The sequence below is a fragment of the Typopeltis vanoorti genome, chromosome 25, assembly GCF_054136105.1.
Source record: "Typopeltis vanoorti isolate ZY-2024b chromosome 25, IOZ_Tvanoo_1.0, whole genome shotgun sequence".
NCBI classification, from domain to species: Eukaryota; Metazoa; Arthropoda; class Arachnida; order Uropygi; family Thelyphonidae; genus Typopeltis; species Typopeltis vanoorti.
In genome coordinates, this window is record NC_143573.1 from 74,614,295 (window position 1) to 74,639,453 (window position 25,159).

Below are 25,159 nucleotides of genomic sequence, written 5' to 3' on the forward strand. Positions count from 1 at the left end.
TATTAAATGAATATACTTTTTATATATAAAGTACTTACATACATAAAGATTTCATGTACATACTATTTGTGCTAAAATTTTTATTTTGGAGAGTTAATGGATACTACTCTTTCATGGTCAGATGTGAATCAACATTCATCACAAAAAATTATAACATAGTTACCACACTGGAATAATAATTTTAAAATAACTACATGACATTTATATTAATGTTATCATCACGAATACACACACACATAGGGATGCAAACAACCTAATAATTTACTAAGGTATGCTAGAGTATTACTAGTTCTGTGAATTTTTGACCCTTGCCTGACCTCTGGTGACTGATATAGATTTTTTTATTAAGTCAAAGCCAGATAACCAGGAAGAGACCTCTACATCACCTTTAAGGAATGCAGATAGCTGATTGTGGCTTCTGGCCTAACGTCCATTTCTCAACTTTATGTGGTGCACTCTCTTTGGTATTGGCATAAAAACCAAAAATACACGATGGTACCACATGATCAGATTTTATAATGGCTGGTTAAACAAAGTCCCTGCTGTTTTAGTCAAGGAATCAGGACAAACAATGAAAAGTCATTTACGGGAACAAATTCTAACTCAACATCTATGAAGAAGAAGAAGAACAACAAACCTAATATCAGAAGAATTGAAAATAGGAACTGAATATAAGGGTATACAGGATTTGAAACTGGAAAGGATCGTCACTTAGTTAAGTAGGATAAAAATGAATATCACATTGAAAGGAACAATATGTAAGGAAATTTTAAAAAATAATTAAAGATGAGCAGCTTTTACAGCTAAACTGTAGACTCAACTATACAAACATCATTCAGAAAAAAATGAAACAGTTCAAACACAAGCTCCAAATCTCGGAGTCTCAGTGACAAGGAGGCATGTGAAGTTGTCTGCAAGGAGAGAGAAAAAGAACACCAGTAAACATAAGTTAAAGAAGCAGCCATGGAAAACAAGAAAGCATACCCTGAAGTTCCTAGCAAATAAGTCAGCACATGTTCTAAAATAATACACAGAAAAATGTGTTCTTTTTTTTTCTCTCCTTGCAGACAACTTCACATGCCTCCTTGTCACTAAATGCAAACAGGAGTACAATCAATATCTGAGGGGTAGAAAAAGCTACAAATGCATGGTATTTGGAAAGGCAGCTGCAGTAGAAGATATTCAATCAGAAATGCTCAATACAGAAGTATAAAAAAGTTTTGCAGTAGTTATACTGTATAATTCAGAGGGCTTGGTTAGAAGTTTCAATTTCAGATGATTGGAGTGTTCTCATAGTTTACATCTATAAAAGGGGGATAAAATTGAATGTGAGAATTACAGAGGAATTTCTCTTAAGTATTTCAAGTAAGATTTTTGCAAGCATACTTAAAGAGATTGAGAAAAATTGTGGAAGGAGAAATTGAAGAACAAGAACAAGCCTAAAACCTCTAAAATTACCTGATGCTATTTAGAAGAGAATGGTTCGGTTGGTTGATGATTCATTCATAGATCCTCCTCAGGCACTGTTTCATAGATGATCAGTTTCTGCATCAGAATATAACCTGTGAAACATTTTCACAGGTCATATTCCATCATTATGTATCCCCACCCAATTTCTGTTAATACTACACCAACACAAGCAACAGTTACCCAACATCCTTTAAGAGTTGAATTTCTGATTCACTGAACATGCTGCTTCTAGTTATCTTTCATTCCTTATATCTCAGTTCTGTGAAACATCCAAGAAGTTTTCTCCAACTTCTAGCTCTTTCTAGAGAAATATCAACAGATTACTTTGCTCTTGACCCCAGCCCATGCATTCAGCATTTATTTGCTATAGGCTTCCTTGTGCGTGTCGGTGATGAAAAAACAGTGAATAAATACAACTTGTAAATGCAGAACATGGACTATATCAATAGTTATCAACAAGGAATCTAGAAGCCATTCTTTTTTGTCTGATAAAAACTGCTTCAGTATTGCCTATGGTTTTATTCTTACTAGTTTCTGTCCATTACCTGGTCACTCTGTGCTTGGCTTTTAACTGACAAGGTTCTACATTCCTGTTCTTTTATTATCCTTGTCACCAGATATGACTTGCAGATGAGCCATCCCCATCCTTGGGACTCTTAAGCCATCATTCTTGTTGATGTTCATGTAATGGATTGTTATCACACAGTTTTTTTTTTTTAATTTTCATTCATACCAAGTTTTGATACAATGTAAGGAATAGGTGTCTTTCCAATCATTTCTGTGGCATGTTAAAGGAATTTCTACATTTTCTAGATTTTGTCTCAGACCCGAGACAAAATCTGGAAAATGTGTTGGTTGTTCTTGTTATGGGAGATATATACTGGATCCAGGATCCCTTTTGACCCTGAGCTGAATGTCTTACTCAAGCTCAGGTATGTTGAAAGCACTGAAGTTTATTGTTGTGGTGTATCTTTGGAAAATACTCCAAGCTTTCTTCTGGAGCTTCTTTGGCTGTGCAGTTGTCATTTTCACCTTAGTTTCCACATATCCCTAAGTCTTTATTTCCTGAAGACATTTTAGGAACTGCAGTTATGGCAGCTTGTGTAACAGTCACATGATTCACTGCACTGCTGATGGAAGCAGAGCCAACTGTTGCTGAATGAAATTCTGCAACAGTCTGCTCTGCACTGATGAGTTGGTGGGTCAGTCAGGCTGTTTAATCTTCGATCCGTGATAATAATATCCATGACAGTGTGTGAGTGTCCATGCAGAAAAGTTGAATCACGGCCAAATAAGTTTTTCAGTTTCATACTTAGAGAGAGGGAAAAGGAACAGTGGGCAGATGGTTAAATCGATGGCAGTGAATGTTCAGTTAGGTATATAGAAGAGGGTTTTACTTCCTGTTTTCAGAAGGAAGAGATTATTCTTGTTAAGTGTACATTTAACAACTCTTCCTCTGATATTGTACGAGCACCAGCCTCAACATCATTGTCATATCTATTTAAATCTCTCTTTAATTTTCTTCCTGCCACAATTATCTTGAAAGATAATTGTGGCAGGAAGAGCATAGATGCAGCATATTGTTATGAGTTTCGAATGAGAGTCGGACAATAACTGTTTCTATGTTCGTACTGAATGGGACTTGCTGGAAGGGGTTTATCCACAAGGATAGCAACTCTTCGTGGGCAGGTTCATCACATCCTGTCCTTACCAACGATGGGTATTTCGTAATGCCACATAGTCTTTGCCATCAGAAGCATATTAGTTTATATTTCTGCAAGAGGGCCTTGATGGAATTCATGCCAATTCCACAGTAGAAATGTTTATTATTTCTTTTTGATGGTATCACCTGACTTCCTATGATGAGCAGCTATGTTTTCATTAGCCTTAGATTTATTTTCTTTTTAGAGAATTGTGGTATTGTATCCAATATTTCTTCATCAAGAAAAATATTCAAGACACTGTCAAATTGTACTCCCTCTAGGGCACTAAGTACATGAAGTATTTTATCTTATGGGAGAAAGAGAATCCATGCCTACTGACAATTTCTTTACATCTGCTTTCTCGGAATAAGCGTTTACTTTTTTGGCATGCTCAGGAGTAACCTGGATGGTCTCCCTATATTTATTTCCTCATGGTCTTTACTGCCACATCAGGCACAGATGGCAGAGCCAAGACAGGCAGTTTGAGAATGACCATGCCTCTGACATTTAAAGCAACATAAAGGGTTCAGGATGTAGAGCCTTATTGGGAAGTTGAGATAGCCCACTTTGACAGATTATAGTTTTGGTGTGCTGAATGTAAGAATGATTGGTGGGTTCCTGGTGAGAAGCAGGTGACATTCCCTATTCACGAGCATTTTCCTCATGGCTCTCACTCACTGATCTTTCATCTTGGAGCAGGTCTTCTCACCTGGTATGTTATGTAGATCAAACTGCAATATCACGTCTGGCAAAGTTTAAAGTTTGGTGGGGAGTTAATAGTAACTGGTATCCCTTGACAGATCTTGTATGAAGAAAGTTTTCTGATTGTGTTCTTGGTTATGCTTCTATATCTCCTGAATGGAGATTTTTTATTTTATTATTTTTTTTTTAATGGACTTTGGAGATCCTGCCAACCCTTCCAAACCAATATTGGTAACGAAGGGTGACATTTTTGCAAGAGGAGATTCCCCTGTTGAATGTATAATCAAAAAAGTTGTGTACTGATTGCAGCCTCTAATGTTTTATGCTTTTTATTCTGGTTTTCTGTTGGTTTCATGACATGGTTAGGGGATTGCTGAGGATCCCTGATAAACAAGAGGATAGAAGAGTTCATTCTCAGGAGGAATTTGGTTCAGTACCAGAGCTCCACTCGCCACGGAACAACTTGTGGATTCCCATTCTCTGGCAAGCAATGGTGTGCTTGGGAGTAGAACCCCAAATGGGATACTGGCACCACAGCAACTCTTGGGCCCTGTACCTGGACCATGGAGAAGGAGACTTACTGAAATACCATTGACCCCTGCAGGCAAGCACACAAGCCGATTGATCCTAGCCTGGTCATTCAAGAAGACTGCTTGTCTTGCTGAAGTAGAGGTCAAAGCAGTGTGAAACTATCCTTTTTGGATGTCTACAGGCCGTGCCTCACAGCAAACACTGTGGCGAGGTGTAGAATCTTAGTGATGGTGGTCTGGAAGACATAACAGTAAAAAGGTTCAGGCAAAGTAGAGTAGAGAATACAGGGGAAAAAAAGAATAGTAAAAAGGTAACAAAAATGACCAGTACTGTCACTGGATGATCCCCTCCACCACAAACAGGTGACTCATATGGAAAGATCAGATCTCCAAAAAAAAAAAAAACAGCATCTCTTCTACAAGCATCCTGGGGGTCTATAGGAGGATATCATGCACATGTGGTCTTGCTTATGTAGCGCTGATAAGTTATGCTTTCAAGGTGAGAAAGAAAGAACTTGGAAAAGAGCACATAAGGAAAGAAAAATGTGGTCTGGCTCACCATAACTCAGCTACTAACCATACTGTTGAATGTGATGTTTCCATGCCCTACTTAGAAGAAAACTGTTTTCCTAGACAAATCAAGGAATCTGCAGCAGTTATTCATTCACATGGTTCTTTTAATAGAAACCAAAGACTTATTTTAAACGATATCCAGAAATCTCTCATTAGATCTTTTGCCATATCAGATTTCAATTTCTGCAACAAGTATATGCAAACTGAGTGACAGCTTACTTGTGTCATGCAACGTTGCATTCATGTTACCATCCATTGCTTTGTTTCTACCCTAATGATTTATTCAGTGTTAACATCTATTATTATTTATTTATGTAAAAGTCATGAAGAAGTTGCCAATTTGGGTGTTGTCGAAACTGGATGTTTCAAAAATTTCTAAACTAATGAAGTCCTTAATTAATACCAACATTATTCATTTCCCTCTCTGTGGTACAATAATTATACCATTTAAAGCCAAACAATGAGTACTTGTATATGCTTCTTCAAATGAATCTGTGAAGCATAACATTTCTTGAAGGCAGACAAATGACCATTTTACTTTAATTCTAATATAATTTTTGCTTTATACTAAAAATTTATATTGATTTATAGTTTATTCTATGCAAATTTTAGGACTAAGTAATTTAAAGGTTTATAAATATTGAAATTAATTTATTGAATAAATTACCGTGTAAGTGGAATCAGTATATCCGTTTTTAACTTCTTCTATATTAGGAGCTGACTGTGTAGGAGACACTGTTGCAGCTGTTACAGGAATTGGACAGTGTGCTAAATGAAGAGGAAGTGCTGTTGGTGACGATGATGCTGTTGTGATATGAGGCATTACTGCCATTGAGGCAACATGGGAAGAAAGCGGAGTACAAGGAACAGTAACTGGGATATAAGCAGGAGGCACAACTGCAGCAGGAATTATGTTCTGCATCATAGCAAAGTTCTGGTTAGTAAATGTTTGTGTTGGAATAGGCTGATTAGGATCAAATTCTTGAACTGCACTGTGAGTAAACATTGCAGAAACTTCATTAAGAGGAACTGGAGACTGCTGATGGTTGGAAACAACTGGGGGTGGAACTGTTGGTGTCACAGACGTGACTGTTGTAACTGCAACAGTAGAAGGATTTTCTTCCTGTTTAGTACTAACTTCGGAGACAGACTGAAGTTCTTGCAGCAAAGGAACCTGCATGTTATATTGAGAGGACTGGTAGGTAACACCAGGTGCTGGAGTCATTGGGTGGGCAGCGACAACAGCTGGGTCCATATGTGGAGCTAATAATAATTAATATGAAAAATCAGCTATGTAGAAATTTTTGTTTCAATTTATCAACAAATATAAATTCAGCAAAGTATCTAAATTTTTCACTACTGATAATAGAGGTGAAGAGGGATTTTTAGTGATCATTCATCACCATCTCTAAATCAAAGTAGTAACAGTCATGTTGTGTAATGAATCAGAACTACATATGAATTATTACAGTTAACTCCTATTTTTTATACTCATGTTTTTCTTTTTCCTCAAAATGTTTGTCAAATTAAAAGCAAACAAAGAAATGATCACAGATAATAAAAGATACATTTTGTACTAGTTCTTGTATAATGATCATTATTTATCACAACAAATTAACCTAAAGCTGATTTTGGCTTATGAATTAGTTTCTCAGCTGGAGAAATACAGTCTTGCAGAACATGAAGTTAAAGTCAAACAATGATGTGTGTACACACACACACAAACGTATTTTATATATCAGTGGTGAATATTCCAGCTGTGGTAGGTGTGCAGTGCTCATCTACCGAATAGCAATATCACTAATATTATATTTTTGCATTTATTCCCATTAAATACTCCCCTAATTGTTTTCAGACTTTGTGTGCTTCCTAAAAGTAAACACAATAGACTAATGCTTCATGAAGAGGACACTTTTCGACACAAACATTGCATCGCATTCGTGTTAATAGCCCGGGTTTGCATTCAAAAATACATACACCTTTGAGCCCTTTGAAAAGATGTACAGATAGTGCAGCAGGTCAAATTCTTAGCATTCTAGTAGTTTTAAACTGCTCAGAAGGCGAGGCAGGGTGAGCTCTGAGACAATAGCATCTAGAGGCTGTGATTGGTTATTGTGTCAACAAATCCAATTGAACAATCTCATTTGTCATGAGTTGCTGTTTTTGTTTTCTGAGTTGAAATTTTGATTACTTCTTTGAGTAGTTCAAATACAGGCAGTCCCTGGGTTACGGACAACCCAACTTGCAGTGTTCCATACTTACAAATGGGCTCCCCATAAGGATAATAATTAAATAATTAAATTAATAATTTGGGAACTAATTTCTTTCATGCATGTAAACAAACTGCACATTATTAAAGCAGCTCTTCCCGTTATGTGGAAGTCAAATTTAAGGGCTTGGGCCATGTTTGAAGATTGGTCCTTGAACTGTTTTATTCCTGCTGTGGAATGTTATTGTTCGTAAAAGAAAATTCCCTTTAAATTTCTGCTTGTGCTGGACAACCAACATCTTTAGATGACCTTCACCCTAATGTAAAGATCGTATATTATTACTACAGCCAATGGACCAGGGAGTCATTTCTGCATTTAAGGCTTATTACTTACGCCTTATATTCCTGCAAGCATTCAGGGCTACAGAAGATGATGTGATGAACTCGAGAGAGTTCTGAAAGAATTATAACATCCAGGATGCCATCAAAAACATTGCTGATTCTTGGGAGGAGGTGAAGCAATCAACAATTAAAGGAATGTGGAACAAACTGCCCTCAATTCTGTGATGATTTCGTGGCTTCACAGAAGACATTGCCGAATCTAGAAAAGCTGTAGTGGATAATGGCACTGAACTGCAATTGGATATCAATGAAAACAATGTCATTGACTTACTAGAGTCCTATTCACAAGAATTAACCAATGAAGACCTTATATTAATGCAAATAGAGAAGCAGCTGATAAAAACACAAGAACACGAAGAATCAGAAGATCCAGAGCCAAGAAAGTTTACAACAAAAGAATTAGCTGAAGCTTTTCGTCTCATTGAAGCAGGATTTGCTAAGCTTGAGGAGCAAGATCCTAACATTCAGCAGTTTACAAAGGTTTACCATGCAGTTAGTGAGAACATCAGCTGCTACAAGGTCATTTATGATGAAAAAAAAAAAAAGAAAAAGCTGTGCAAAACAATCCAAGATACCTTTTTCAAGAAACTGACTTCAGTGGTAAACACCCCTCCTCTAGAAACAGAATCAAATCTCCTGTAGAATCAAAACTGATTCTCCAGCACCATCTCCATCATCCGATTAATGTTAGCCTACCTTCTTGCCTCAGAAATGCTCCTTCCAGTAGACAAGACATTGATGCAACCTTTAATATTCTTTTTTGAAATTTCTCCTATCTAAACTTGTGTATGAGTTTGTTTTTATTAAAAGAAAGAGCACAATAGTTTCTGCAACTTATTACAGTATAGGGATATTATTATTATATTATATTATTATATTACACTGCATTATTATTGCCACATATGAGCCATTATAGTATTGTTGTTGTTATTATTATCACATATGTGCTGTTCATCAGGGATCTGAGTTACATTCTTACTTAAAGACGTTCTTAGGAACGCATCTTGTTTGTAACCAGGGACTGCCTGTATACCAACCAAATATAGCATTCTCCTTCATTACTGTTTTCTAATATATCTTAAAACAAACACATCGTCCCCTCCCCCACTCTGTGCAGATTCAGTTACAATTAATTGATAAATTAAAGTATTCAAAGTTATCTTACAATTAATGGTTAGATCAATTATGATGAGCACTATGTGCTATACTTTCATACATCGATAAAAATGCAATCATACGGTCAAACTGACGTGAATTTTGTAGCGCAGGTTGCATAAGCCACGACAGCACACCCAACCGAAATGGGCATGCGATGCCACTGAAAAACACACACACACGTTAATAAGTTTAGTTATTATTTTGTTTTACTTACACTTTTTATACTCACTTGACATGAATAACATTAATTGTACATTTTTTTTTTTTTTTTTATGTTGGGCCCATATACGAGAGGTTGGCAGGTCAACCTATAGTACGTTAGTACCGTATATGGGTGGTGAATTAGGAAAGGAGAAACCTTTATATTTGATTTAAAAGCCTGTATGTTATATTCCTTGCAGGGATACAACATACATCAGGGGGAAGACTATTCCACAGTACCACAGTAGCAGATATGAAGGAGGAGGAAAAGAAACTTGTTCTGTGGCTTTCAAGGTGTACTGTGAAAGGATGTTGGGTGGCAGCTGTACGTGTTCCAATGGGCTTAGTACAGAGTGGGGAAATTATTGATGCTGTTTCAGATGAACATTTCCCATGGAAATATTTATAGAATATACAAATTGCACAGACCAAGCGTCTATGTGAAAGTGAGGGGAGTGAGTTGGTGAGAGATGGGTCATTTATCTGTCTAATTGCTCTCCTATGTATTGAGTTAAGCATTTTGAGGGAGCTTTTAGGAGCTCCACTCCAAATGTGAGAGCAGTATTCGATAGCTGGGCAGATTTGTGATTTGTATAATGTTAACAGCTGTTTAGAGGTGAAGTAGCGTCTTGAGCGAAAGAGAAAACCTAATTTTTTGGAAGTTGAGGATGCAATGGGTTGTGATGTGTTTATGTCAGGAGAGGCTTGATGTCAGGATAATTCCGAGAAGAGAAATCTCATCTTGTCTGGGAATTCAAGTGTTGTCAAAATCAATGCTGGGGAAAATGGTTCTTTTTTGTGAGAAATAAGACAGAACTGGGTTTTACTAGCATTGAAGTTGACGAGGTTATCTGAGCCCCATTGGAGGATGGCTTGGAGGTCGGAATTAGGGCAATGGTGGCTGATGTTCTGGATTGAAGTGAGTTGTGTAGAGTAGTATTTGTCAAATGGAAGGGAGGAGTGTAATGTGCTGTCATCTGCAAAACTGTGAATTGGGTTAGAGGTCAACTGAAGTAGGTCACTGATATATAGAAGGAAGATCGTCAGTGAGAGAACTGAACCTCGTGCATTAGTTGGGTGGTGAGAAGATAGGGAGCCATCTACCATCACATATAGTGTGCATTCAGACAGGAAGCTGGCAATCCATCTGCAGAAGTCCTGAGACAGTCCAAATGATGGGAGTTTGCTTGGTAAGCCTTTGTTCCAGACTCGATCAAAGGCTTTAGAGATATTAAGTACAGCTACTTGGGATTCGCTGAATTTCTTCATGGCATTTGTCCAGCAATGGGTGATGTATGATAGTAGATCTCTTGTTGATCAGGTTCGACGGAATTCGTACTGGTGGTCGCTCAATAGCCGGGTACCTTCAAGGTAGATTAGGAGTTGAGAGTTTTCTCCATCACTTGAGATAGGACTGCAGTGAGTAAGATAGGGCGGTAGTTTGATGGCAGTGATATGTCACCCTTTTTAGGAATGGGTTGAATATAGGCCAGTTTCCAGGCTTTGGGATATATATATATATACCAGTGGGGGTAAGAAAATGTGTGTACAGGTGGCATAGAATAGGAGTCAGTTCTGGTGAACAGACCTTCAGGACAATTGGAGGAATGCCATCAGGGCCTGGAGACTTTTTTGTGTCTAATTTAGACAACAGGTTTATGATATCTTTTTGGCAAAAGGATACAGAGGGGCATTGTATGTTGGGCAGTTGAAATGACTGTAGGGCATTTGCCATTGTCAGTTATGTGCGAATTGGAGGCAAAGTGTGAAGCGAGGAGGTTAGCTTTTTCTATGGACAATGTTGCAATTGAGCCATCTAGGCATAATAGAGGTGGGAATAGTGTACGACAAAAGTTACGGCCAATTGCCTTGGCAAGAGATCAAAACTCATGACTGCCATTTGGACAGGCTGCACGCTTCCTGCTTTTTTGCCATTCAAATTCTGTTTTAGAAGCATTGATAATTTTCTTGCATCTGTTTCGGGCTTCAGTATAGGCATTGAAGGAGGATGGGGTTCTTGATTTGAGCCAGTTGTGGTATGCCTGATTTTTCATTTGTACAGCCTTGCCACAGCTTTTGGAGAACCAGGGTTTAGTTAGGGGATGGCAGTTCTGCGTATTGTGGGGAACAGTGGTGACCAGTGAAATTTTAAGTGGGAGTGCAGCCTATACAAAATAAAAAATTATTATTTTTTTCCTAATCAGTAACCAATTTATTCATAAATAAATCTACAGATATATTTATTAATAAATTAATAAATGGGCAGCATCCCCGCTTAAAATTTCACTGGCCGCCACTGGTGGGGAATGTATGTTTTCATGCCAGTGAAGATTACTTTGGCGATACGTTTGGTGCATATGTTTGGACTGGAAGACAGGAAACAATAGTCCAACCATGGGAATGAAGCATAGTAGTCTTGAAGACTGTTCCATTTGGCACTGTTATAATGCCAAACTACTCTTGTGTGGGAGTGACTGTGTAAGCATTGCTGCATGTGGGGAGGAGATCAGCACTAGGTTGTGGTCAGAATTACCCAGGGGGCTCACTACATTCACTGTATATTTGGAGGGGGTCATTAGTAAGGAAGAGATCTAGGGTATTTGGGGAGTGGTTTGGGTTATCTGGTATTCTGGTCGGTTTTTGAACAATTTGTGTAAGGTCATTAGTGATGGCAAATGTTTCAGCATCTCTGCCTGTAGGATCCATATAACTGGAAGAGGAAAGCAAATTGGTGTTATGGAGGTTAAAATCACCCAGGAGGATGATTTCACTGTTACGAGAGTGGGACTGGAGAAAATCAACTTTTAAGGAGAGGAAATGAAAGAGCTCAGAGTGATTAGTGGTATTAGGAGAGTGATAGAGACAACAGATGAATTTCACTGAGTGGGAGAGCAAATGACATTTTTCAATTGGATTTGTTGACACAATAACCAATCACGGCCTCTAGGTGCTGTTGTCTCAGAGCTCAGCCCGCCTTCTGAGCAGTTTAAAACTACTAGAATGCTAAGAATTAGATCCGAAATCCAGCTGGTACTTACCATTATTAGTCCCATCCTGTTTTCTCTCACACTCCTTAAATAACAACGGAATAGCATATCTAAAATTTTCATCTTGCTTTTCACTCTCAATTTACCTCTAATGCTGAATGAATGGAATTTTTTTTTTACTGATATTAACTATGGTTACTTCTCACCTGTCCTGAATGATTTGCCTGTTTAAGTGGTAAGGGCATCTAGTATGAATGAGTTTAATAGAAGATATGACAGCTGGTGTGAGTGATGTATGGTCTCCCCTGTTGAGCATTCACATTTTTTTAAATCTAAACTTCTCTTTGTCTGCATTTTTTTTCTCCAAAGACATATCCACACACAAGTTTACTTGCTCTCTGAACTTTTAGTTTGTAGCCTTGATCAACTGGATGAATACCTTTGGGGCAGTGGCTCATTATTATTTTCCAGAAACGTCCTCTCAGTAGGACATATATAAGCACTGCTTTTGTTCTGAAACAAGCAGTTTGTTTCTTAATACAGTAAGACTTAAGATTTTATATACATAAACGCAGCAGGAGAATTCAATATCAGTATTCCTTTTCATTTCACCTCATTAATCAGCCTTTTTTTTTAAAATATACAACAAATGCTTGCAATTCATTATTTCAATTTATATTTTCTAACTTTTACAAAAATTAGTCTCAAGAAATCTATTGCCTAGTTACAAATTAGATAGAGTGATACCCTGAAGTTATGCGGTAGGCGGGACCAACGAAAAGTGTGCAAGTCAAATTCGCGTAACTTGGGGTATAATTTTGCATGTAATTTATATATACAAACATACAATTGGGACCAAAGGTTTACAAAAACACATTTTTTAAGAAATATAATCATAATTGTAGTTTTTCGTACATAAAAAAAGGAAGTTATTTCGATGTCGATGGTTTCATAAAATCTAATATAATCTGATATGACCTAATGATGGCATAATGACTTTTTCTTGTCACGCAAAATTTCTTCATAGCAAGCCAGTGATTTTTTTATTCCTTGCCATGTGGCTACAATTTGTTCCTCGTTAGAATCTATGTCCTCCAAAATCTGTAAATCTTTCTCAATTAAGTTGAGACCTTCTGTTAATTTTGCAATTGTCATGTGCTTTTCTGGTAAAACTGGATCTGAGGTTTCTGTCTCTTCAGTAGCGAAGAGTCTCCGATATCGGAGACACCCCAAGAATCTCTGATAATCCATACAGCATCTAAACATTAAACTGTTTCCAAAACTCTTTAACAGACAGTCGCTCGTTTTGCCTCATAGCTTCATTCAGACTTGCAAATGAACATCGTGTGTAGTACGCTTTGAATGTTTTTCTTTTCTTGCTAGCTGTAGAAGAATCGGACTTGCTTCTTTTGGGCAACATTATTATTTTTTATGTGATAAAATTTTTATCAAGAACATAACAATAAACAATCGCAAGGTTTGTAGACTATAAAAATCGTGTATGAATGGAGACCACGCGAAACACGTCAGTGCTTGTTCACAGCATGTGCGACACTGGCGAATGCGGCTGGTGCCGGAAAGATACGACTAGTGGTGAGGCGTGACGGGAATACGTACATATAAGAAACCGCGTAACTCCGGATTCGCGTAAGTCAGGGTATGACTTTCTGTTCTTCAAATATTCTTACGTGAGAAAAATTAATACTAGCATTAAGCCACACTTAATGATAGCATATTAGAGGTATTACAATCTTTCATGCTGCTGCTGTTTTGAATTACAGCCTAAGCAACTAAGATTATTCTCATGTTTGTTAATTGTATACATTCTTCTAGCCAGATGCTTGTTTTATGGGATGGAAAACATGAGTTTTTCCATGCAGAAAAACTCTGCCTCCATGAGAGTGACTAATTCACTTACAGATGAAAGAACCTTATAAAGGTTCTTTGCATCCTAGATGCAATTTGAAACCTGATCTTTCCAACAGAACAGAATCATTATTACTAACTGGATCACATCTAAAACCATTAGACATAAAAACCTCAGTCAAAAAAAAAAGTTGATAAAGCAATAAGCAGATTTTACTGCGAGTCTGGTGGAAATATTATATCAACATGGCATTATATGGATTCATCAACTGATTGCTACCTCACCTCCTTAAAGTGCTGATCTCAATGGCATCTCACATCTAAACAACTTGATGTCATAGAAATGTGATGCAACAAAAGGCTGTTAATACAATGAGTATAGTATGCAATGTCTACATTACAATATGAAAACTCTGCTACCTATAAGTGAGACTGGTGAACTTGCCTTCAGGTGAAAAGTCCTTACAGGCAGTTTTCACCTGATTTTCTGAGTATGTAGGGGCAATATGCTTATTGCTTTGTTGTAATAGTTAGTTTCAGAAATGCACAATTTTGTTTTGTTGTTTTGGAAATCTAAGATAGTAGCGTTCTTAATCTGAGGTGTATGTTTATGTTCCAAAGCACAAGTTGCAATTTCAGTTTTTGCTATTGTGGGATTTTTCTTTTGGGTCTTTTTATTTTTGTTAGTATTACCTAGGGATCTGGAATAGGGATATTACAGTCTGCAAAGCATTCTTGTAAGTGAATCACACTGACCTAATGCTTGAATTTATGCAGAGGAAATCAATTTATTAATCATGAATCTTTATGGGTTTTAAAATGGTGGATAATTTCAATTTGTGGTGAATATTAATTTATTAATCTATCCTCTTCTTTCTTTACTTTGAGGAAGATCCACTCACTTCAATCATTCCTAAAAGGCCTTATCAGCCAACTCTTATTTTATGACTCTTATGCTATTAGAGTACTTGAGGGCCATGGGGTCTTTCCATATCTAGCATATATCTATGTCCCCTCTATAAACCTCTACTATACTTCCTACTAGTAACCCCTTCAATATACCCTATTCCTCCTATGAGTTTAAATTTGGAAGAAAGCTAGTTTTAAGGTAGCAGCCCTACCACTGGACTATCCATCACCAGTCATCTGACGTGGAGAACATTATCCTACTTTTAAGATGACAGAGAAAGGTTATCGGAATGAATCTATGGAAAATGACTCTGGAATAGAAAAGGTAAAACAAAAATGGAAACAACAAAATATAATACATATAAGCAAACTGGAATGTAAGAGGAATAGAATATAAAGAAATAGAATTAGACCAAATATCAAATAAAAGAAATTTTCAAATAGCAGTAATCACTGAAAAACAAAAAAGAAATTAAAAGGAACCATGAGAACTGAAAATTTTAATCTAATATATAGTGGAGTTGACAGAGACCAAAGAGCACAAGCAGGTGTTATGATTGATGCATAATTCTCTTTCAAAATAGTTAAAACATAAATTATGGAATGAAAGAATAATAGAACCTAGAATAAAAATAGATAGAGGTTATTTAACAATAATTGGTTTATATGCCCCAGAAGAAGGAAGAGAAAAGGATAATATTGAATTTTATAATCAGTTACAAAATATATATAATAAAATAAATAAAATGATTATGTAATATTACCAGGAGACTTAAATGCAAGAACTGGAAACATGAAAATTAATAATAAGAATTAGAAATATAGGAATACACGGAGAACATATTCTAAACAGGAATGGTAAAAAAAATTGATCAACTTTGTAGTATATAATAACCTTAAAATAATGAATTCTTTCTATAAACATAAAGACATACATAAATATATTGCACAGCAAGAGGATGGAATCAATATTAGATTATTTTATCTTAAATGAAAAGCATCAAAGTTTTCTTTAGATGTTACAGTTCACAAAGGATATGAAATAAGTAGTGACCACTTCCGCATTAAAATAAAATTAAGATAATCACCTAAATGGCTACAAATAACAAAAAGAACAGAAAGAAAATTTAAAACATTTGTTTATAAAACTAGATTATTAAATGACACAAATATACAATGGCTATATGAACAAAAAAATTAACCAATATTTAGATAAAATAAAACAAAATGAAATAGAAATGGCTTAATTTAAAAACGATACTAAATACAGTAGCAAATGAAAGCTTAGGAAAGACCAAAAATTTCAATAAAAGGAAAAAACTGAAGATATGGGATGATACAATCAAAGAACTAATCAAAATGGAAAGGAAAAAAAAAAAAAAGAAGCCTCTCATAAATGGTTAAGCAATAAAAGATTAGAAGATGAAAATAGAATATAAAAGAATAAGAGCTATAGCTAAAAGAGAAGACAGAGAATCATGGAACAAATTTGTTTCTAATTTAGAACATGATTTATATAAAATAAGACCCAAGGTATATAAGATTTTGAAACATTTAAGTAGTACAGATACTAAAGAAAACATAAAATTAAACACCAAATTAGAAGAATTTCTAGATTTCTATACAAAATTGTGAACAGATAAATATTTTAGAAAAGATAAATGGCAAACATTTAATGAAAAGGAAATAACTAAAGAAGAATTAGAAATCAGCCTGAAAGAAACAAGAAACAGAAAATCACCTGGAGGCGATAAGTTAGGTTCAGAATTATATAAATATGCAAGAATAAGGTTCAAAGAAAGACTCCTATTATTTTAAAATAAAATCTATTCAACTAGTAACCCACCAATAGAATGGAAAAAAGCAATTGTGATCCCTATCTGTAAAAAAGGTAGTAGAGATAATCCTAAAAACTATATACTAAATTCCTGTTACAAAATATATAGCAGAATTTTAAATAACAAACTAATAAAGGACCTGGCCTTTTGCTTAATATTAATAATAGCGACAAGAAGAGAATACAATTTAGAAACACATATTACATTTACTGATTTTGAAAATGCATTTGACAAAGTTAAAAGAAGCATTTTATTTAACATATTAAAAGAAAGACAAATACCAAATAATATTCTAAAAGCTATCATAAGTATATAAGAAAATAATCAAATAAGATTAAATCATGAGCTATCATATACGAGAGAGAGATAAACTAAGGAGTCCGATAGGGATGTCCCCTTTCACCAACTCTTTTTAATATTTATCTAAATGAAATAATAATAAAATGGAATAAAAATTTCCATCAAGGTATTAAACTTTCTCCTACTGTGAACTTACACTTTCCATTTTTCTGATGACCAAATAATAATTACAAATTCTGAAGATAACTTGCAGAAAGATATTTTAAATTTAAATGAGATAGCCAAAGATCATGGAATGATAATATCAACAGAAAAATCAAAAATGATGGCTTTTAAAGGACAAGATCCAGTAAGAACTAAAATAGTAATAGATAACAAGATCTTTAATTCTTGTAGAAAGGCTTATACACTGGTTAAACATGATAACTAAATGCTTAAGGAATTGACAGTGTACACTAAAAATATAAATTAAATCAACTTTAATATATACTTTCCGATATTTCGGCAACGTCATGTTGCCATCTTCATGGGAACTTAAGATAAAGACATGTGCACGCAAGTACTACATAACAACAAATGAGAAATGAAGCGAGGAAGCTAGCTACCATTTTCCTAAAGTCCTGATGGTGCCCCCTGGTGGGCTATATTAGGTGTTCTTGGCCTTTGGGCTGAAGTTCTTCTGATATATGTTTCCCAAATTTACTGTGGCTCAGTAAGTCACAGTAGTACACTGCAGCAAGTTCAAATATGAAACACTATTCTTGGAATCGGCCTCAGACCTTAGGAACATGCCAAACCTCAACAAATTTGGATGCATGAGGCTGCCCCAAATTTGGGAAACATATCAGAAGAACTTCAGCCCAAAGGCCAAGAACACCTAATATAGCCCGCCAAGGGGCACCATCAGGACTTTAGGAAAACGGTAGCTTCCTCGCTTCGTTTCTCATTTGTTATTATGTAGTACTTGTGTGCATGTGTCTTTATCTTAAGTTCCTATGAAGATGGCAATGTGATGATGCCGAAATATCGGAAAGTAGATATTAAAGTTGATTTAATTTATATTTCTAGTGTACGCTGTCAATTCCTTAAGTATTTAGTTATAACAAGATCTTACAACAGATGAATTCGTTTAACTACCTAGGATGTATGATTACATATGAAAATGAAAAAGATATAAACCTAAAAATTGCAAAATATTTAAAAATAACAGGTGTAATTAACTATATTTAACTGTATTTAATAACTATATTAAACTGGTAGGGCTAATATATATGCAACACATTAGCCCTACCAGTCCTAATGTATGGAAGTAAAATCTGGACAATAAAGCAAAAAGACAAACGAAGATTAATAACAACTGAAATGAAGTTTGAGAAAAACTGCAAAGTATACTCTATTTGATCACAAAAGAAATGAAAAAATTATGAAAGAATTAAACTAGGAATCAGTAATAGAAAAAACTGAAAGAATGAAAACAGAAAGATTACCAAAGCAAGCCTTAAATTACAAACCATTAGGAAAAAGAAAACCAGAATGTCCTCTTAAGAGATTCAACGATGACTTCTAAGGTCAAAACAGGCCACTCTAGGCCTAAATCCTTGACAGGCATGATGATGATCATTAATTTATAATCAGTTTGAATATATAGTTAAACCATTCGTAAATATTTTGTATGTAAGGCAACTTTAATATTTTTAATCAGGTGAAAATTTCTTTGGTTTGGGGAGTAGTTACATGAGTCCTAGCTATAGTGTTAGCACAATTAATCAATTATTACATATATTCACAGTTTCTAAAGATCTGCATTACCTAATTTTGTGATTCAAATTTCTAATGTTTGTGGGAAATTTATACACATTTATGAATTGTGAAAGTATAACTGATTTTTTGATGATGTATGGATAATAACAGTTAAAATGTAATATATCTGTTATATGGTACTTGGGTTTGTGAAATATTTTTGTTTCACTGTGACTGTTCAATTCAGTTAGAGTTAAGAAAATTAAGAGAATTATTTTGCTCAAATTCTATGATGAGGTTCAATATATTGCTGAAATTATTAAGTAAGACTCAGAAAAGAGATGCTCCGAATCTCAATACACAAGACACTGGCTACATAATGGTCATAAAATGAGATGCTTTGTGTGTGTGTGTGTGGGGGGGGGGTCAATATATTATTATTATATAACACCTCCAGGGGGTCCAAAGACTCATTGAGGAAGGGCACCTGTTCTATAGTTCTCCATCAAATGCAACTACCTTCATCTACATCAATGCCATCTACCTGTTGACCTCCACCACTAGTATTTTCAAAGACAATCACAAACATCCATGCCTACGGCGGGATTTGAACCCGCAGCCTTTTGGCTGGAGAACAGATATGCTAACTACTTGGCCAACCATGCCGACATGGATTCCAGAAGTGCTAAAAACATTTTCTCGCTAATCGGGAGTCTAAATCATCGAAATAAAAATTATTACTGAACATGAAAAATTAGCAAAAACAATCAAATAAATGATCATCAGCACAGATTAACTTAGTGCAGGAGCTTAATGAAGAATCATTGCGAAGCAATTTGTGGATGATGTCTTGTGGTTTAAAGAGACCAACATTAGAATATAATGTGGTTGTACCTAATTAAGATGTCATTTGGGGATAAGGTTAGGTTGGATATATCTCTAAAAAGGTTGTCAAATTTTTTTAACACGAAGATTGATGTCATTATTAAAGGCTTTAAATTTGAAACATATTTTGATAGAGATAATGCAATAGTATCTTTATAGAGATTATGGAGCATACAGACTAACCTCTGAATTTTGGTCTGCCCAAAGATATTTGGACAAAGTGTAGCATGATGTTTAATTTTTTTTTCCACCACTATAATTTATCTATTTTACTTATTATTATTATTTTTTTTAATCTATGCAGTATATTATTTATCTGCTTTATAAGATAAAGCATAAGATCAATGAATATTTTATTATGTATTTTGGTCCTTAAAGACTTATTTTGTTATAGAACACAGATTTATTTAAGATGACTACTACATCACCTTTATTGCTTTTTTTTAAAGATGTCATGACTTTTTGTAGGTTTGGAGAAAGAATATGATTTATCTCGCTGAAATTATTAAGTAAGGCTTGTAAAAAGATACACTTTGAATCCTAATTACTGAAGATGATGTCTTGTGTACTAGGGATTCAAAGTCTATATATCTTTACAGGCCTTGTTTAATAATTTCACCAACAGACTGAGCTTTATTAGAGAATTTGAGCAAACAATTCTATTAATTTCCTTAAATATACTGAACAAATCACACCGAAACAGAATTATTTCACAATTCCACACATGCTTATTTGAACACAAATTTGAACAAAATTGGACAAATAATGTAAATCTATAAACAATTATGATCAATTATGCTTAGAATCATAGCCAGTAATTACCTTACAAACCAAAGAAATTCTCTTCTTACACACCTATTCAAATTGCATACTGATTTTAAATTAGTATTCACCACAAATCAAACTAAGCATGCTTTATGGGTTTTAAACCCATAAAAAAAAATCACACTAATAAAGAATTACATGAATATTATAACTGTGCATAATTTTCCATGACAAAGAAACTGATTTCCTCTGCACAGGTGGACAATTAGGTCTATGCCCCACATGCAAGAACACTTCAGAGACTGCAATATCCCTCATTTCAGATCACTTAAGTAACACTGATAACAAAATAATTAATATTGTTTATCTTAGCTCTTTACTTTATGAGGGTGATATCATCATCATCAAATTCCTGCCATGTACCTTCAAGGGGTGTACAGGATATGATAGTACTACATGAAAAATTTATATCATTACTAACTTCCTATCTATAATTTTCCTCCAGATCAGTCTGTTACTTGTCAAGACTCCAATATTATCAGATCTTATATTTCTATCATCTAAGGCAGTGCTTCCCAAACTTATGAATGCCAAGGCCCCCTTTGGAAAAATAAAAATACTTCACAGCCCCCTTCGAAAAAAAAATCATAATACAGACATATTATTTATTGTATTTATATTCAAGATTGTGCGTTTGTAAGCTTTTTTGTGCTTCTTATCAATACCTTTGAAATGAAACTTATATGAATAAGCATATGTTTACTAAAATTCAAGTACCAAAATATGCAGGAAGCAAAATTTGTGAACCAACACCAATGTATGATTTTTTTTAAATTAAAATAAAAAAATAGCAAAAAAGAAATAATAAAAATTAAATACGTTTCTTTTAGGATTTAAAAAAAAAAAACCACTTAGTCTTAAAACATTTTATATTTGTTTTCATTATTTCGTGCCCCCCCTCAACAAAACTTATGGACCCCCAAGGGGACCGCGGCCGACAGTTTGGGAAGCACTGGTCTAAGGCACTTTGTACTGCATCAATCGACCCGTATCTTGGTCTTCCTCTGGGTCGTTTTCCTGCCAACCTGGCAGAGAACACTTGTTTTGCTAATCTTTCCTCGCCCATCCTGTTTAAATGACTGAGATTAGCTCTGCTAACGCATCCCTGGATGTTGGCAATATCAAGTGCTTTCTAATATCTTCGTTTTTAATATGATATTGCCATTGATGCCATCTATTCACACCTCTAATCTTTCTCAAGATTCTCATATCTGCAGTCTCTAGTCTTTGGTCAAGTGTTTTACTTCTGACCCAGCTCTCAGATACATAAGTTAAAATTGAGTGATTGATTCAGCCTCTCTGGCTAAATTCTTCAAGACTTGCCACTGAATCTCCAAGGTATGGTTCCTGTTCTCAAACTCTTTCATTTGTTTTTCAATAATCTTTGTATTTTAGTCTACAATTCACATCTGAGAGCTGCTCAACTTTTATTCACTTTAAGACTTTCTTACATGTTATTCTTTTCAATATGAAATTCAATTTCATCCTGCTCAAGACTAAATAGTGATCACTTCCAATTTCAAATCCTCTGTACACTCTGGTGTCCTGCACCAGGGAGAACACAACACTATCAACAATAACATAGTCAATGAGACTTTTCTTATTTCTTACCTCTTCTCTCCATGTGAATTTGTGCACATTTTTATGTTGGAACATGGTGTTAGTAGTAATAACCAGTCCATGTCCTGAGCAGAAATCCAACAGGTATTTGCCATTATTATTAGCTTTGCTCTTTTCTCCAAATTTTCCCAATATGTTTTTGTATGTCTGACAATCATTTCCTATTCTGCAATTTAGATCCCCAACAAGGACCAACAAGGACTTTTTCATTGTGTCAGTTGCTCTCTCTAAATCCTCAAAAAATTCCTCCACTTCTGCCTTAGTAATACGTTTCTTTTAGGATTTAAAAAAAAAAAAAAGAACCACTTAGTCTTAAAACATTTTATATTTGTTTTCATTATTTCGTGCACCCCCTCAACAAAACTTATGGTCCTTCTGTGGGACCATAGGCACAAATAAGACTCATTGTCTATTTCCCCATTCTGATATTTGCCCAAATCACCCTACTTGAGACTGCCTGCCATTCAAGAAGATTTGCCTCGTATTTAGTGTTGAATACGATGGCTACTCCTTCTTTTCCTTGGTTGTCATTGCCTGAATATAACATTTTTTATTTATTGCTCAGAAAGATCTCACCAGTTTTTGTCTTAGTCCCCTATTATATCAATCTGGTACTTATCTAATTCCTCAGCTAGCTCCATTTCTTTGCCATTCAGGCATCTTACGTTGATAGTACCGATCTTTAACTCTGGTGATGTTGAGTTGGGGTGTTTTTACAGATGTGTTCCAGTAGGTGACTTTTTGCTGTTCACCCTGGTTTCCTGGTGAAAACAATGGGGGCCTTGTTTAACAAGGCGACGCCCCATTCGGCATGAAATTTTGTCATGTTGTACCATCATTTTGTATTTTGGTTTAAGTCAATAAGAATACAATTTGGTCTGCTAAATCCCAAACTGCCAGCCCATCCTCGTTTGTTCATTATCCAGGTAGATACCCAGGGTGATGTTATACTTTTAAATAAATACAGTACAAGTCTGCAAGATTCCCTGGCTAAATTCAGGACTTTCTCAGGACTCTCATATCTGCAGTCTTTAACGTTTTATTTCTAACCCATCTCTCAGATCTATAAGTTAAAATTGGTTTGAACACTGTCTTGTAAACAGCTATGTTTAGTGTGTTGACTAATTTCTCTCTTATTCCATATAAATTTATTCAGTTCACTTCCTACCATACTACAGGCTTTGTTGATTCTGTTGTCTATTTCCATATTTAATTTACCATCTTCACTAAAAATTTTGCCTAAGTAATTGAAATGTTTTACTTATTCTATAGGTTCTCCATTCACAATGCAGTTGATATTTTCAATGCTTCTGTCAATTTTCATTGTTTTTGACTTGTTATTGCTCATCTTCATACCATATCTATTACAATAGTTATTCAATTTAGTCAGGAAATCTTGCAGACTTGTAGCAGATTTATTTAGAAATATAATGTCATCCACATAAAGAAGAGCTGACATTAACATCTCCAATTTTAATATGTTTAATACCACTTTCTTTCATGATGTGATCTATATAGATAATGAATAACAGAGGAGATAATGTACATCCTTGTTTGACACCAGATTTAACATTAAACCATCTTCCTATACTTCCCTAAATTCTAACCGCTAACTTACAACTCAAATAAAGACTAAGTATTGCTTGATATAATACCCCATTGACACCATATAACTGTAGCATATTGAATAGCTTGGTAATAATATGCTGTCTACTGCATTATTGTAATCATTTCTTTTATTTTTTATTACTAATTAGCTTTTCTTTATAATTAATTGTTTTCCTCTCGTGAACTTTCTCACTTATTCTACTGCGTATTGTGTTTTTTTCATCTTCCGTATTTATTAGTAGTATGCCTATGAACACTGAAAATTCATTTGTCAGACTGCACCATCAGTACCTCAAATATTAGGCATAAGACTCAATAAAACTTCTGGTAGATCTCTCTCTTACTAGCGTAACTTCTTTCGACAAAGTTTACACAGTCGTGGTTCTTAAGTAATAAAACTGCGCTTTTAATGTCTTAGTTGTTTCCCTGCTCACAAGTCCGATTTAATAAATAAATAAAACACATTTATTTACATTAATATGAAATATACATGAATCAAACGAAAGGGGAGATTGCTTTCTCTACCCATCTATAAAATCTTTAGCATAAAATTAGAACCCTTTCACTTCAAACACTAAATAATCTCTTTAACTCTAAAACTTATTTATTCTCTGCTTACAAATTCAACTTATTAAAATTCTAGTTTACTCACAAAGAGGTTAGTTTTTACAAATTAGATATCAACTTCTAACATGCCAATTGACTCTCTTATGGACACTTCTTATTACTATTAAACTAATTCTTAACAGTCTCCATATACAACATACCTCCTAGATTCTAAGAGAAAATATACAACGGGAAGTAACTTACAGAGGCTCTGTATCGCACATTCAGTCAAGAGTCTTTTACTAAAGACTTTATGGCTTTTCTTTCATCTCGAGTTTTAGGCTTCCTTCAGGAGTATCTTGCTACAGAGGTATCACTTCGGGATATTAGCGGGCTTTTTGCTGCAATCTGCGGTACTCGAATAGCACATATACAAGAGGTTTCAGCATACATGCAAATTCTCCTATGTATCCTACTTCGGGAACTGCTACTAATCGCCGATGACTGATCTGGCGCTCTTTGGTAACAGTGCTTCGCCTTTTGCTCTCTTGGCACCTGGGTCTCGGCTCTCCTCTTTAGTAACTTGGGTCTTGTCTCACCTCTTATCTTTACCGCCACTGCTCTGGTTTGGACTCTGCTTATAGTCTGCAGTTCACCACCTCTCTGGTTCCGACTTCTGATGACTGGAAGCCCCTTATGCTCAGCTCAGTCCTCTTTTATTTTGCATTCTCGGGTACTTGCACTAAGGGTAGTAAACCCCGAAGAATTCGGCATGACTCTTTCATTTTCTTTTAAGTTCAACCCGCTCTTTGTTCTTGTCCGTGCACCCTTTTGATTGTAAGTTGCCGGCCAGCGAAAAGTTGTTTGAACCTTTTAGACTGACTTTGGAGGTGTTTATGTGCAGAGCTTGTAAGCACTTTCTCATACACAAAATCGTAAACAACCTTTCTTATGCCCTCATAGAGAGCTATTACACAACGTTCTGGCAGCAAAACATTGCCTCTGTTTTTAACTGTTAAAACAGTAAATACATTCACTTCCCATAGGGTTAACTACATTAATATTTAGTAAAATATATACACAGAAA

The 25,159-nt window shown here is 35.2% G+C and overlaps 1 protein-coding gene across 1 annotated transcript in view; it reads right to left on the bottom strand.

The window, feature by feature from the left end:
• Positions 1 to 25,159, bottom strand: part of LOC150092854 (caprin-1-like) — a 156,075-nt gene that overhangs the window by 44,657 nt on the left and 86,259 nt on the right. Inside the window, exon 8 of the mRNA XM_090414723.1 lies at positions 5,646 to 6,241. Coding sequence (XP_090270849.1) covers positions 5,646 to 6,241 — 596 coding nt within the window. The remainder of the gene's footprint in view (positions 1 to 5,645; positions 6,242 to 25,159) is intronic.